The sequence below is a fragment of the Typopeltis vanoorti genome, chromosome 7, assembly GCF_054136105.1.
Source record: "Typopeltis vanoorti isolate ZY-2024b chromosome 7, IOZ_Tvanoo_1.0, whole genome shotgun sequence".
NCBI lineage: Eukaryota > Metazoa > Arthropoda > Arachnida > Uropygi > Thelyphonidae > Typopeltis > Typopeltis vanoorti.
The window spans coordinates 92,101,249-92,118,760 of NC_143555.1; the positions used below are offsets into that span (position 1 = coordinate 92,101,249).

The window sequence follows — 17,512 nt, forward strand, 5'->3', positions numbered from 1 at the left end:
GAGAGGCATGGTGAGGTTGTGTGCAAGGATAAAAAAATCAGAACTCCCTGGTGGACACAGGAAGTTAAAGAGGTAGTGAAGGAAAAGAAGAAAGCATATCAAAAGTTCCTGGCAAATAAGTCAGCTTTTACTCTTACAGAATACAGAGACAAATGTAAGAAAGCTGAACAGTGTGTAAAACTAGCTAAACAAAAGTCATGGGAGGACTTTGGCAAGAATATAGAAAATAAATATCAAGAAGGTGGCAAAATATTCTGGAGGTTGTTGAAGAAGCTTAGGAATGGAGGAAAGAGTGCTGTAAAAGGAGTTAGAGATGATAAAGGTGACATGAAAATGGGAGAAAAAGATATCCTTGAAGTATGGAGTAATTACTTTGAAAAACTGCTAAATGAAACAAGCAGTGATGACAGCACAGTGGTATAAAACACTGACCAGGCATGCACTCAGGAATACATATCCATACTTGAAGTAGAAAAAGCCATCAAAGGCTTGAAATGTGGAAAGGCAGCAGGAGTAGATGATATTCGACCAGAAATGCTGAAGTATGGTGGCATAAAAGTCTTACAGTGGCTGCACTGCATAGTTCAGAAAGCCTGGACAGAGGGACGAATTCCCGATGATTGGAGTAGAGCTCTCATAGTACCCATATATAAAAAGGGAAATAAAACTGAATGTGAGAATTACAGAGGTATTTCCCTACTGAGTGTTCCTGGCAAGATCTATGCAAGTATATTTGAGAAACAGTTGAGAAGAATTGTGGAAGAAAAGCTTGGTGAAGAACAAGCTGGATTCAGGCCAAATAGAGGCTGTCAGGATCAGATCTTCACTTTACGACAAATAGTCGAGAAAGTAAGGGGAATATAACAAAGGTCTGTATTTAAGTTTTGTCGATCTGGAAAAGGCATATGACAAAGTGCCAAGAGAGAGAGAAGCTATTCAATACGCTACAGTTATATGGTGTCAATGGGGCATTATATCAAGCAATACTTAGTCTTTATTTGAGTTGTAAGTCAGCAGTTAGAATTGAAGGAAGTACAGGAAGATGGTTTAATGTTAAATCTGGTGTACATTATCCCAGATTTAAATCTGGTGTACATTATCCCTTGATTTAACCAGATTTAATGTTAAATCTGGTTAAATCAAGGATGTACATTATCCCCTCTGTTATTCATTATCTATATGGATCACATTATGAAGGAATGTTGTATTAAACCTGATATCAAAATTGGAGATGTTAATGTCAGCTCTTTGCTTTATGCGGATGATGTTATACTTCTAAATAAATCCGCTACACGTCTGCAAGATTCTCTGACTAAATTGAATAGCTGTTGTAATAGATATGGTATGAAGGTCAGCAATAAAAAGACAAAGACAATGATAATAGGCAGAATCATTGAAAATGTCAACTGTGTTGTGAATGGAGAACCTGTGGAACAAGTAAAACATTTCAGCTACTTAGGCACGATTTTTACTGAAGATGGTAAATTAAATATAGAAATAGATAACAGAATCAGCAAAGCTGGTATGGTGGGAAGTTAATTGAATAAATTCATATGGAATAAGAAAGAAATTAGTCGGAACACTAAATTAGCTGTATACAAGTCAGTGTTCAAACCAGTTTTAACTTATGGATCTGAGAGCTGGGTGAGAAGTAAAACACTTGACCAAAGACTAGAGACCGCAGATATCAGAGTCCTGAGAAAGATTAGAGGCGTGAACAGATGGCATCAATGGCAATATCATATTAAAAATGAGGATATTAGGAAAGAACTTGACATTGTCAGCATCCAGGAATGCTTTAGCAGAGCTAATCTCGGGTGGTATGGTCACTTAAATAGAATGGGAGAGGAAAGATTAGCAAAACAAGTGTTCTCTGCCAGGTTGGCAGCAAAACGACCCAGAGGAAGACCAAGATATAGGTGGATTGATAAGGTACAAAGTGCTTTAGACAATAGAAATATAAGATCTGATAATGTTGGAGTCTTGACAAGTAACAGAATGATTTGGAGGAAAATTATAGATAGGAAGTTAGTAATGATGTAATTTTTTTATGTAGTACTGTCATATCATGTACACCCCTTGAGGGTACATGGCAAGAATTTGATGATGATGGTTTAATTCTTTCATAATTTCTTCATTTCTTTTGTGATCAAATAGGGTATGCTTTGCAGTTTTTCTCATAAACTTCATTTCTGCTGTTGTTAATCTTTGTTTATCTTTTTGTTTTATTGTCCAGATTTCGCTTCCATACATTAAGACCGGTAGGGCTGATGTATTGTATACTTTTAGTCTGGTTTGTTTTTGAACTAGGTTTGGTTTAAATATAGAGTTAATTACACCTGTTATTTTTAAATATTTTGCAATTTTTACGTTTATATCTTTTTCATTTTCATATGTGATCATACATCCTGGGTAGTTAAATGAATTCACCTGTTTTAAGATCTTGTTATCTATTACTATTTTAGTTCTTGCTGGATCTTGTCCTTTAAAGGCCTTAGTTTTTGATTTATCTGTTGATGTTATCATACCATAAACTTTGGATATCTCATTTAGATCTAAAATAACTTTCTGTAGTTTATCTTCAGAATCTGTAATTATTATTTGGTCGTTGGCAAAGAGGAGAGTGTTAAAGTTTACTGTAGGAGAAAGTTTAATTCCTCGATGTAAATTTTTATTCCATTTTATTATTATTTCATTTAAGTAGATATTAAAAAGAGTTGCTGAGAGGGGACATCCCTGTCGGACCCCTTGGTTTATCTCTCTCATACATGATAGCTCGTGATTTAATCTTATTTGTATTTGATTATTTTCATATATACTTGTGATAGCTTTTAGGATATTATTTGGTATTTGTCTTTCTTTTAATATGTTAAATAATATGTTTCTTTTAACTTTTCAAATGTTTTTTCATAGTCAATAAATGCAGTATGTGTTTCTAAATTGTATTCTCTTCTTTTCTCTATTATTAATTTTAGGCAAAAGGACGGTTTTATACATGATCATCCTTTTCTAAATCCATTCTGTACTTCTAAAATAAAGTTTTTGGAATATTTCATTAGTTAACTATTTAAGATTCTGCTATATATTTTGTAACAGGAATATAGTATACTGATACTTCTATAGTTTTTAGGGTCATCTCTATTACCTTTTTTAAAGATAGGAATTACAATTGCTTTTTTCCATTCTATTGGGGGGGGAATACCAGTTGAATAAATTTTATTTAAAAATAATAAGAGTCTTTCTTTGAATCTAGTTCCTGCATATTTATATAGTTCTGAACCTAGTGTATCTTCTCCAGGTGATTTTCCATTTCTTGTTTCTTTCAAGCTGACTTCTAATTCTTCTTTAGTTATTTCCTTTTCATTTTCATTAATTGTTTGCCAATTGTCTTGTTTAAAATATGTGTCTGTCCACAATTCTGTGTAATAATTTAGAAATTCTTCTAATTTCAATTCAGTGTTTAATTTTATGTTTTCTTTAGTATCTGCATTTAAGTGTTTCAAAATTTTATAAACATCGAGTCTTATTTTATATAAATCATGTTCTAAATTAGAAACAAATTTGTTCCATGATTCTCTGTCTTTTTCTGACTTCTCTTTTAGCTATGGCTCTTATTCTTTTATATTCTATTATATCTTCTAATCTTTTACTGCTTAACCATTTGTGATAGGCTTCTTTTTTCTTTTTGATTATTTCTTTCATTGTAACATCCCAGATCTTCAGTTTTTTCCTTTTATTGAATTTTTTGGTCTTTCCTAAGCTTTCATTTGTTGCTGCATTTAGTATCGTTTTTATATTAAGTCATTCTATTTCTATTTCTTCATTTTGTTTTATTTTGTCTAGATATTGGTTAATTCTTTGTTCATATAGCCTTTGTACATTTGTGTCATTCAATAGTCTAGTTTTATAAACAAATGTTTCAATTTTTCTTTCTGTTCTTGTTACTTGTAGCCATTTAGGTGGTAATCTTAATTTTATTTTAACAAGGAAGTGGTCACTGCTTATTTCATATCTCCTGTGAACTCTAACGTCTAGTGCAAATTTTGATGTCTTTTCATTTAGTATAAAGTAATCTAATATTGATTTCAATTCTCTTGCTGCCCAAGTATATTTATACATGTCTTTATGTTTATAGAAGGAATTCATTATTTTTAGGTTATTATAAACTACAAAGTCAATCAATGTTTTACCATTCCTGTTTAGAGTATGTTTTCCATGTATTCCTATATTATTATTAATTTTCGTGTTTCCAATTCTTGCATTTAAGTCTCCTGCTAAAATTACGTAATCATTTTTATTTATTTTATTTATATATGTTTTGTAGCTGATTATAAAAATCAATATTATCCTGTTCTCTTCCTTCTTCTGGGGCATATAAACCAATTATTGTTAAATAGCCTCTATCTATTTTTATTCTAGCATCTATTATTCTTTCATTCCATAATTTATAATGTTTTAACTGTTTTGAAAGGGAGTTATGAATCCAAATCATGACTCCTGCTTGTGCTCTTTGGTCTCTGTCAACTCCACTGTATATCACATTAAAATTTTCAGTTCTCATGGTTCCTTTTAATTTCTTTTTTGTTTCAGTGATTACTGCTATTTTAAAATTTCTTTCATTTAATATTTGGTCTAATTCTATTTCTTTATATGCTATTCCTCTTACATTCCAGTTTGCTATGTGCATTATATTTTGTCGTTTCCATTTTTGTTTTACCTTTTCCATTTCAGGGTCGTTTCCTGTGGATTTCAATCCGATTATCTTTTTCTGTCAGCTTACTAGTAGAATTATGATCTCCATGTCAGGGGACTAGCCTGACGATGGAATAGTTCAGTGGTAGGGCTGCTACCTTTAGGCTTCTGAACTAGCCTTCTTCCGAATTTAAACCCATAGGAGGAATAGGGTATATTGAAGGGGGAAAGAGTAGATTATAGAAGAATTACAGTAAGATTTATATAGAGGGCATAGTTGTAAGGCCAGAAATGAAAAGACCCCATTGCCCTCGAGTACTCTGATAGCATAGGGGTCATAAAATAAGAAGAGTTGGCTAATAAAGCCTTATAGGAAAGATTAAAGTAAGTGGATCTTCCTCAAAGTGGTAGAAGAAGAGGAGATAGATCCAGCTAGGGATCCATGGGAGTGCCACTTCCCTTACAATAAAGATGATCGTCCCTTATCGCCTTGTTGGTCCACGAGTCCTTATTCAGTATATTCGGACCCCCCACCATATACGCACGCACACACATGGTGGACTCCCCTATCCGCCACCCAGGGGACGCGCTCTCTAGGGGTTACAGGCACCCCTCCCCCGAGAGATTTTTAAAGATAGGAATTAATTAATAAATAAATGAATTAATTATTAATAATAATTAATTTATTTGTATATCATTAATAAACTATTAATGATATACAAATCTCTTTCTTTTAAGGTTACACGGTGATCAGCATTCATATTTATGAATTTTGGGACACAAAACACACGTGTTGAAAAGATTATTATACTGATTAATAATAAAATAATAACTTGACGTTTCAACCCCTGTATTGAGGTCATCATCAGAAGGATACATGCTGTTGCAATCTATACAGGTAAATTACATCTACGTTGTTAACTAATCTTTTTTCTTACCCTGCCCTCTAGTAATTAAAAAAATAATAATAATTACCAATAAAAACTACAATAAACTCTGCTAAAGTCCTCACATACTAGGATTCTTCTGGAATTATACAGTTCATATTGTTATATTATGATTATCTTCTGGATTTGTACAGTACTGGTTGCTATTGAATGTTCAGGGGGAAAAAAAAAAAACTTCACCAATACTTCTTTCTTGTATTGAGATTTTTCTTTGTGGTTGCTATGAAAGTAGCAGATGGGTCCTCCACATTCTTGGAATGGTTAGACCATTTTTTATGCAGATTCGGATCGTGTTTGAGCATATCACTTGCTTCCTTGAATTTCCACTCGAACCAGGTTTTGGTAGGGTGTATGGACTAGTACCTTTCCAATCACTTCTGTGGTATGTTTGGAGTGTGTGGTCAAAAAGGCCGGTTTTTCCAAAATGGAGGTATTATGTGTTGTTTGTGTTCATCCTTCCTGATTGGGATGATTCGCTCTGTTTCCCCTATGTATGGTATGTTACATTTGCATTGTATTTTGTAAGCCCCTGGGTGGGCTAGGTGTGGCAGAGGATCCTTGGAAGAACTGAGTAGGTGTCTTAATTTTGTCGGGGGCTTTAAAGGTGGTTTTGATGTTGTATTTGTGTAGTGTTCTGTCTATTTTTTCGGAAGGATGAACACAAACGACATCTGAAAAAATAGGCAGAACACAACACAAATACAACATCAAAACCACCTTTAAACCCCCGACAAAATTAAGACACCTATTCAGTTCTTCCAAGGATCCTCTGCCACACTTAGCCCACCCAGGGGTTTACAAAATACAATGCACATGTAACATACCATACATAGGAGAAACAGGGCGAACCATCCCAATCAGGAAGGATGAACACAAACGACACATAAAATACCTCCATTTTGAAAAAACTGGCCTTTCTGAATACGCACTCCAAACATACCACAGAATTGATTGAAAAGGTACCAAGTCCCTATACCGCACCAATACCTGGTTCGAGCGGAAACTCAAGGAAGCATGTGAAATGCTCAAACACGATCCGAATCTGAATAAAAATAGTCTAATCATTCCAAGAATGTGGAGGACCCATCTGCAACCTTCATAGCAACCACAAGGAAAAATCTCAATACAAGAAAGAAGTATTGGTGAAGTTTTTTTTTTTTCCCCTGAACATTCAATAGCAACCTGTACTGTACAAATCCAGAAGATAATCGTAATATAACAATATGAACTGTATAATTCCAGAAGAATCCTAGTACGTGAGGACTTTAGCAGAGTTTATTGTAGTTTCTTTTGGTAATTATTAGTATTTTTTTTAATCACTAGAGGGCAGGGCAGGGTAAGAAAAAGGATTAGTTAACAACGTAGATGTAATTTACCTGTATAGAGTGCAACAGCATGTAGCTTGGTTCTTATACCCATGTATCCTTCTGATGATGACCTCAATACAGGGGTCGAAACATCAAGTTATTATTTTATTATTATCAGTAAAATAATCTTTTCAACACGTGTGTTTTGCGTCCCTAAATTCATAAATATGGATATACAAATCTCTTCATCCATTGGACATTGCTGTTCTCAATGGCTGGAAAGACTTGGATTCATATTCTGTTCTTGGAACTTTTTTTTTATCAGTTGAAGGAGTGAGCCTCATAAAGATGGGATTTTCCTCCCAGAATTCAATTTTTCCCTCACAAAATAGGCAAACCAACCAGGGACCACATACAATTAACATACATACATACATGATATATTAGCTCTGTCAACAGGTTGAAGCTATATTTCTCAGTTAGAAATATGGCATCAACCATAATTCTATAACTGCTCACTGACAAGGAAGTGAGAGGCATATTTTGTATACAATTGCTGTTGTTAACTTCTTATTTTATATTTGAAACTTTTATTTTACAGGCGACATCAAAAATTATGTTTGTTAGCTCTGGAGCAGAGTTGGCAAATAAGGGTAGAGAACTGGCTAATCATTTTTTAACCCAAGGAACACCAGTTATGATTGGCAAGTATATCTTCATAATCAACAATTAATATAAAGTATTAGCAAATGTGTAAATTTCATTGAATAAATATTACATTTTGCATAACTTCTAATATAATATTCTATTATTCTAATATACAAGGCAGTCTCCATTCAGATTTACACAAATTATTATTATTAACATCTGACTTCCACGTAGTCAGAAACTTCTCATGAGCAGCACACTATCACACACAAAGCTCATTCACACATGCCTTAAACAGATTCAATGTGACTACATTTGCAACACACTCAGGCAATACATTCCACTCACCAACCACTCTCCATGCAAAGAACCTTATCCTCACTCCTTTGCTCATATCCTTCTTATGCAGTTTGGGATGGCCTCTTGTTCAACAAATTCCCATTCTATGAAAAATTTCTTCCATATCAACCTGATAACAACATCTGACCAACTTACATCACTTAATCATATCTCCTCTCCTCCTCCTATTCACAAGACTTTGCAAATTACATTCCCCCAATATCTTCATACCCCACATTACAAAGATCATTTACCATCTTTGCAAATCTTCTCTGAACCATTTCTAACTTATCCTCACCACCACAAAAACCAGGTAACCAAATCTGTGCACAATACTAAATATAAGGCCTGATCAAGGCCTTATACAATGCCAAAGTCCTCCAGATCATTACTATTATTTGATGTAGCAAATTCACCACTCATGCAAAGGTGGTCCCTGTCTGCCACCACTTCCTGATCATTCATTTCCTCTACCTCCTTTACCTCCTATACTTTGCAGTCATTGTTGCTTACCAAATTTCAAAACTTTACACTTTCCAACACTGAGCTCACAGTTCCACATGTCTGTCATACAATCTATTCGAATCCTCCAGTAAAGCCACAGCATCTCCTTTACTTTATGCATTGTTCTGCATAATAAACACTTGCATATCTCCAGTTAAACCCGTTCCAATATCATTAACATATACAAGTTGAACAACAATGGCCCCTGCGCCACACCTCTAGTGACTTTCCTCTTTCGGGATACTGTACCCACATATACACAACTTTCTGATATCCATATGAGAACCAGTCACCACTCCAACTCACTAGTCAGTTATCCAATCTTATTAATTTATTTAACAACTGGTCATGTTGCTGCCCATCAAAAGCTTTTGCAAAATCTAAATACCATAGCATATTCATCTCCTTTCTCCAGTACATTTGTCACATGTTATGGTACATAAGTAAATAAATTGTTGAAACATGGTCTCCCTTTAGCAAACACATGCTGAAAATCACAAAGAATATTTCTGTTATCAACCTATTTCTGTATCTTTGTTCTCACTAATCTAACCAATACCTTAACCTTAAAAATCCTTAGCCCAACCACAGCACACAAATGTGTGAGGTGTGACAATTTAATTCTGGACGATGCTGTGTAGCGTTGCTCGTATGTTGATTTAGTTTTAGTTGCATGAGTGATTGTGTTAGTATATCTTTTAATTAATGTGTGCGTAAGCCTCAAGCTGATAGAACCATTTGCTAGTTGGCTATTGCCAAAACAATAGAAACCTGCATGTAAACTTTGGCATAAAAATGTGTGATCAAAATTTGGAGCTGCATGCTAACATCAAATTTTGTGTGAAAATCAGCAAAACTGGTACTGAAACAATGGAGCTGTTGAAAGTGGCATATGGTGCAGATGCTCTCAAAAAGTCAAGTATCTTTGAGTGGCATAAGATATTCAAAGGTGGGCAAGATGTGAACGACGACCCCAGAAGTGGGCAGCCCAAAACAAAAATGATGGATGCAAATGTGAACAGATTGTGAGATCTGGTACAGTCTGACAAACCATTAAGTATGTGATTAATGACTGATGAATTGCAAATGAATTGAGAAACAGTCAGAGTAATTTTAACTGAGGAATTGGGTATGCGAAAGATTTCTGCAAAGTTTGTGTCTCGGATCTTGATGAATGAACGGAAGCAGCTACTAGAAGGAACTACTTTGAAGGTGACATTAGCCACTAATGTATAGTTCTGAATGTAGAATTTTTTTTTTTTACAGGTGCATTCCAGGAATTAAATTGTCACACCTCATTTTTCTTCTTCATAATCTTTCCCTCTTTTACCTTTACGTGTATTCCTTATAACTGCAACCGTTATACGAGGAGAAGGTGGTTGGCTGCCTCTGGTGTACCCCATGTCTGTATAAGCATTATGTTCTCAAGGCTGGTTTTCCTTCTTGCAGGAGTAAAAAACCCTAGATATACTTGGGAGAAAAACCCTGCAGTCAGTGCTCAAGACTGGCTAACTTGGCTGTGTCTGAGAAAGATCCTAAGCTCATCATGTCAGTGAGTGATGGGAATTGAACTCAGGACACTCCTTTTCCAGGTATATGGTTGCAAAGCACATAGCCACTCGGCTAACCACACAGACCGCCTCATACTATAGCTTTGTAAATAACATTTTGTGCAGGAGGGAGCAACATTTAAAAAAATTAAAAAAAAACATAACTCCAGATATACAGAATGGCCCATTATTTGTAGTCACAGCCTTATTGCCACCTTTACGCAGTGGAACAGTTTACATTCTTTCCACTCTCTTGGGACCTGTGCTGTTATAAGACCCTTATTAAACAGGCATGCCAATGCTACTTCCAGTTCCTTGAATATTCCCTTAAGACACATGATGATATGTAATCAAAATCTATAAGCTTCTTGTCACCAGGCTTATTAATTTCTTCATATATTTCCTGCTCACTCACAATTAAGCCATCCTCTTTTATTTCTTCTCTACTTCAGTTTTTCACGAGGTGGATGAAATACCCTTATAAATTGTTCACCAAATATCTCAACTATGTCTTCCGCAGGAATTATTCCCCTTCCCCATCTTCATCCATTAACAATAATGTTATCATAGTCATTCTTCCTTCTACATGTCACATATCCAAAAAACTATCTCTTCTTTACTTTGGCATCATTTGCTAATTTCTACCTCTTATACTGCACTTCTACTGTCTTTACCAACTGAGTCACCTTCCTGGCCTGCCCTTTATACTCCTCTTGCATTATGTACCATTATTCACTTTATGCTCCTCCAGAGTATCCCATTTCCACAACAGTGTTGTTTTCCCTCAACAAAATTACAATAATTTTTGAGTTCCTCACTATGCAATAGTGTAGATATCAAAATATTGATATATTTTAAAAATAATATTAAGTTATCATTTTCAATTTACAGTGTTTCTTCCACATCATGAATACTGCTATTCAAAATACGTGCTAGCCATTCAAGAAGATTTTTAATTTAGAATAAAAAAACACATTATTTCCTTCTGCATTGAGCTGGAGTTCTCTGAACATTGTTCAGAGTTTTTGAGAGTTTCTTTTATGTGTGAAGAAACAGTTGTGGCTGACTCATGAGATATTTTTCACATTTCAGTTAATTCTTACTGCAAAGCACTGTTCTCCCAGTCAGAATATTGGATTCTTATTGGAAATATTCTTCTTGACCGATGACTTCTTCCATCTATAGCAATTCCACAGTAGCCAATATGATTTTCTTCAAATGCTTTTAACATGTTCGTTGCCACGCTCCTCATGCAAATCGAATGGATTGGTAATAAAAATTTATACAGGATAATCTGAATCCTCTTTAGTGAAAATGGGTCACGCATGTAATATTGTATTCCACTTGATGGAAGAATATTTAGACAGGGGTTATGTATTGCATATGGACAATTTTTATAATTCTGTAGCTCTGACGGAATCGCTTACCAACAGAAAAACGTACGTGTTTGGAACGCTGAGAAATAATAGGAAAAACAATTCACCAGACGTTATTCAGAAGAAACTAAAGAAAGGGGAATTTAATCTGGCAAAGAAGAGGTCCTGTTGTAGTCAGCAAATGGAAGGATAAGAGGGAAGTTCTTTCCATTTCAAATATGCACAAATTTGAAATGGTCGAAGTGCAAAATCGAAATGGTAAATTTCAATTAAAACCAAATATCATTAGGGATTATAATTTGGGTATGTCAGGCACCGATCTTTCTGATCAAATGCTTTCTTACTATTCCACCTTACGAAAGACAATTAGATGGCCAAAGAAATTGGCAATACGCATTTTTGAGGTATATATTCAAAATGCGCATAAATTTTATAACATGATTAATGGAAATACAATGACTGCGTTGAAATTTAGAGTTCAATTTATCTCAGTTTTTGTTGGAATGGATGAGCTTACAGCATCAGAGAATATCAGGAGGAATCGGGATTTTCATTATTTGGAAATTTTACCACCAACAGAAAACAAGAATCGCCTGACAAAGCCATGCCATGTGTGTACACGAAACAGACGACGACGCGAAACCCTTTATTATTGTCCTGTTTGCCAGGAAAAACCACCATTGTGCATGGAAAATTGTTTTAAAATGTACCATTCTTAATTTGAATAAATTGTTTTTTTATTTTATTGATCGGTTTTTATTTTTATTGATTTTATTAGTTTTAAAATTGATTTACAAATTACATGTTATACTACAGATTAACTCGCACTTGGCATAGAAGGTTGGTAATCGACATACAGTATATTTGTAGTTGGTTTCTGAGGCACATATATAATATACTATATTTTAATTTAAATTATTTCCATTCTACCAAGTCTCCAGACGTACTCTCCACTTTATTCAGAATCCACGGGTCCGAATTAAGGTAATTATACTAAGGGTTAACTCATGCTTGGTATAGGAGGTCGGTAAATCGACATCTGAGTATAATTGTAGTGGGCTTGTGAAGCTCATATACGAACTACGAGTATACTCGTATTTGGCAGTAAACATGTTGAAACAGTTTTAACAGAATAGCAAGTACAGAATGAATGATCACCTCTCTTTTAATAATTAATGCTGAAACATTTTCAGGTTACTTTAGAGTCATAAAATGTGTTTTTCAACAAGACAGATGTGCAGTCCATTTATTTATAACTGTTTTGGTGCTTAACAGTGTGAAACCCAAAAATTCCTTCAACTATTGAAACACTATCCGACGTGCTCCCTACTTTTACAAAGCAGTTTGTCAGCTTCTTTTTTGAAGAGTTCACTTTATCTGTTTTCCTATGCTTCTCAGTTTCTGCATGAGCTTTTAAGTCAGCCACACCTTTATTTGGCACAGGAAAAACAATTGCAGGTTTATACACTGAACACGCTAAACAGTCATATTTCATAAGTACAGTCACAACACAAGACTGTACTTATGAAATACAGTCTTGTATTTCATAATTGGATACTTATGAAATACAAGAAGTTGCTAATTAGTTCTTCACCGAATTTGCACTTTTATTTTGACATTTATTTATGGCAGTAGTATTTAATAATAACATTAAACAAGGACAGAAAATAAGGGGATAAACATCCTTTGTTGTTTTATAGCCAGTAAGCAAAACTAAAGATCGATAACTATGATCTATATAAGTTTCATGCCGAAAAACTATCGGCGAAGGCAATTCGATTCTTTATCGATCTTTAGTTTCGCTTACTGGCTATAAAACAACAAAGGATGTTTATCCCCTTATTTTCTATATTAAGGTGCCAGAAAACTAGGCTTTTTATTTTAATTAAACAAGGACATTAAAAACATGTACAATGATGGAAGACCTGTATCTTCCATCGTTGTACATGTTTTCCTTGGAAAACCTGTGTGTACAACTGAATACCGACTCAGCAAATCATCCCAATATGACATTTATTTCTATCTTACCTGATAATATAAGTTTCTGAAATTGACAAAAGAGGAATTGTTTACCAAAAAACAGAACATCAAAAATCCTGGAGATTTTTACGCATTTAAAAAAAAAAACAAGTCTGGATTGAAATTTCATCATCATCATCATCAAATTCTTAACATGTACTCTCAGAGGATGTACAAGATATTATGATCATACTGAATGCAAAAGTTACATTATTACTAACTTCTTATTGACAGTTTTTCTCCAGTTAATCTGTTATCTGTCAAGACTTCAATATTGAGACCACATTATTATGTAACTAAAGAGTTTAATAAAAATAAGTTATTATTATTATTAAGAGGAGAGGCTCTGGAACTGTCGACCTGGATAAGGGGTGGAAGTTCTACTACTCTGGTGTGAGCCCGACAATGTCTGCTCAGGCGGGTGTGGGGATACTGACAAGCCCCCAGCTATCAGACTGTGTTGCTGAGTGGATCCCATTGGGGGAACGGGTGTGTGTGTTAAGGCTTCAGATGAAAAACCATGATTTGGCTGTGGTGCAAGCCTATGCACCTAATCTGGAGTCAGAATACTCTGCCTTCCTAGAGGAAGTGGATGCTGCTTTTGACAGGGTGGCAGACATGGAATCAGTCCTGCTAATGGGTGACTTCAATGCACATGTTGGAACAGATGACCAGACATGGAAGGGTGTGGTTAGGAGGAACAGCGCCCCTGACCTTAACACGAATGGGTTGAAATTATTGGACTTCTGCTGTACCAACAGCTTGTCCATAAGTACATTCCTTCTTCCAGCACCGAGAAGTCCATAAGTATACCTGGTACAAGGATACACTAGAACAAAGGTCTCTGATTGACTTCTTTATAGTCTCAGCAGACCTATTTTCCTCCATGTTGGACGTTTGTGTGAGAAGAGGGGTAGAACTATCAACTGACCACCACCTTGTTGTGTGCACTCTATGGCTTCAGAAACCAGATGCTACCATCAATGCTGGTAGGCGTAAGCGGTTATACCGTGTGAAATAGGAGACATTGGAAAATGAGGCTGTGAGGAGGAGTGAAAGCTGTTCAGAACAGCTGTCACTGCCTCTGCACTCTCATGCTGTGGCAGAAAGCGGCTCTGCGTGGCAATGGGCAGTGAGAAAAGGACACCTTGGTGGAACCAAGAAGTCCAAAAAACTGTCCGGGCAAAAAAGGAGTCCTACCTAACATGGCTTAAAGTCAGGTCACCTGAGATGCATTTGCAGTATGCTGAGGCAGTAAAAACAGTAAAGCAGAAGGGTTAGGAATCCTTTGGAGAAAGATTAGACTCATCCTATGCAAATGCAAACAAAGTATTCTGGCAGACCATCCGCCATCTTCGAGGGAGGAAATCGTGCACAAGGGCAATTAAGGCCTCTGATGGTGCACTTTTAACAACCGAGAAGGATATCCTCCACAGACGGAGGGAATACTTTAAGAGCCTTCTTAACCCAGGTGGCCCAGCAGTTGTGGACATCCAAGAGGTGCAGATTGGGGCAATGACTACTCTCACAGCAGAAGAGGTCCATTTAGCAATAAAATCGCTAAAATCGGGCAAGGCTGCTGGCGATTATGAAATTCGGCCCAAAATGCTAAAAGCCTTAAATCGAGACGGTGTTCTCTGGCTGACTCAAGTGTGTCAGGCTGCTTGGATATCTGGGCGAGCACCAAAGCAATGGCAGACAGGCATAATAATACCAGTCTTTAAGAAGGGAGACCAGAAGGATTGCAGTAACTATCGTGGCATCTCTCTGCTCGGCCTGCCTGGGAAAGTATTCTAAGTGTTTGGAAAGATGGTGCAGGAGCATAGTTGAGTCAAAGTTCCAGGAAGAACAATGTGGCTTTCGTCCTGGTAGAAGCACAACTGACCAAATCTTCACTTTAAGGCAAGTCTTTGAGAAATCTTAGGAATATGCCAAGAATGTCTACTCATGTTTTGTGGACTTGGAGAAGGCATATGACCGGGTTCCTCAGGATAAGCTTTGGCAAGTAGTACAGGAGTATGGAGTGGATGGCCAACTATTAGTTGCCATCAAGTCCCTGTATGAATGCCCAGAGTTTTGTGTCAGGGTAAACAGCACAAAGTCTGAACCTTTCACAGTCTCCATTGGCCACCACCAAGGCAGTGTGTTCTGTCATCCCTCCTTTTCATAATATTTATGGACTGGATTGATAGGCACAGCTGAGGCAGTGAGTGTTTCAGAATTGGAAGATATAGCATTGGACGTCTGCTTTTTGCAGATGACCTAGTTCTGCTTAGCTCTTCCACAGATGACCCCCAGCAGACCCTGGATAGGTTTGTAGCTGTTTGTGCAGATGCCAGAATGAAGATCAGTGTGGCCAAAACTGAAACATTTGTGGTCTCAAGACAACCATCCCAGTGCACTCTACATGTAAGTGGAGTCCCAATGAGGCAGGTGGAGAAGTTTAAATACCTTGGGTCCATATTCAAGAATGATGGAAAATGGGACGTAGAGCTAGATACTCGAATTGGCTTAGCAAGTTCAATATTGCGGGAGCTTGGCCGTTCGGTAGTATTGAAGCGGGAGTTAAGCCTGAAGGCAAAGCTGGCTGTCTTCAATACAGTCTATGTCCCCATCCTCACCTATGGTCATGAGAGGTGGGTAATGACCGAAAGAATGCGGACACGAATCCAAGCAGCTGAAATGAGGTTCCTTCGAGGGGTTGTGACAAGACTCGACAGAGTCAGAAGCTCTGCAATTCAGGAAACCCTCAATACTCAACTGCTGCTTCTCCGTGTTCAGAGATCATAGTTATGTTGGTTTGGGCACCTGGTCAGAATGCCACAAGAGAGGCTCCCTTTCAGGCCCTCTTTGCCAAGCCAGAGGGTGGGAGGCCACATGGAAGGCCAAGGACTCGCTGGATAGATTATATCCAAAACCTTGGGTGGACAAGTTTGGGAATCCCACCAGAACACCTGAGCTTGGTGGCAGAGGATTGTGACCATTGGAAGTTCCTCTTGCAGCTGTTGCCCCCACAACCCAATTAGGAAAGGTGGGCCTTGAAGATGTATGTATATATAATTATTATTATGTGACACCTCCAAGGAGTCCAATGACTCATTGAGAGAGGGCACCACTCTACAACTCGCCATCTCCACCACTTAATCTACCAACTACAGGTAACCACAACTACCATCATCATCATCTGCACTAACGCCATCTACTGGCCACCACCACTAGTATTTTCACAGACAATCACAAACATCCATACCCACGACGAGATTCGAACCCACAGCCTTTTGGCTGGAGAACAGATACGCTAACCACTTGGCCAACCAAGCTGAGTGGTTAGCATTAAAACCCGACAAGTTTCATAAGCTGTATGACTTATGAAAATTATAATTTTCATTTTCGAAAATTAAAATTATAATTCTATAAAAATTATCGAAAATAATTCTATAAATAAATATAATAATAAATCTATAAAAATAATCCAAAAGCTGAGATTGCTCCTGAATACTACAATTACATCATCAGGGGTACTGGTACCTAAATGTTTTATACAACTCTTTCTTCTAAATCCATAGTACTCAAAACCATAATCTTCCCTTCTCAGTTGTACATAATAGATATCACAGACATCACAGAAGCTGAAGAAAAGCAATTATATAGTAAACCTATGCAATTTTTTTGGTCCAGCTGATACCAAGAAGTTAAAAAGGAATCATTTCAACTATCAAAGATGCATAGATGCTTTGGGCTTCCAGTGTTAAAATTCTGCTATTTCACCAATACAGCTTCAAAAATCCATAAAATGTTGCAGACTAATCACACTTGTACAGACCTTCTCTGGTACTACCTGAGTTTTCATTCCCCCCCCCCCCTAATTGGAGTAAATGATTATAGTTTCTGAATACTACAATATTCTATGCTTAACTCTAAGTTTACTGAAACATTCTAGCATTGACATTCTTTCCATTAATAAAAGCAAAATTTGGTATAAAGAAATCTTTATCCTCTTTTGCCACTAATTTCCACGGTTGGCTTCTGACAGTAAAACACTTTGCTTCATAACTTACTGAAGTTCCAAGGATAACTTAAAAGCAGGGATCTTGCTTGAAGAATTGCATGTGGTCATCTTCCAGTAAATA

General features: G+C 36.4%; 1 protein-coding gene across 1 annotated transcript in view; it reads left to right on the top strand.

Annotated features, from left to right (window-relative positions):
- Positions 1–17,512, top strand: part of Ufsp2 (UFM1 specific peptidase 2) — a 245,905-nt gene that overhangs the window by 198,894 nt on the left and 29,499 nt on the right. Inside the window, exon 11 of the mRNA XM_090396020.1 lies at positions 7,548–7,650. Within this exon, the coding sequence (XP_090252146.1) occupies positions 7,548–7,650 (103 nt within the window). The remainder of the gene's footprint in view (positions 1–7,547; positions 7,651–17,512) is intronic.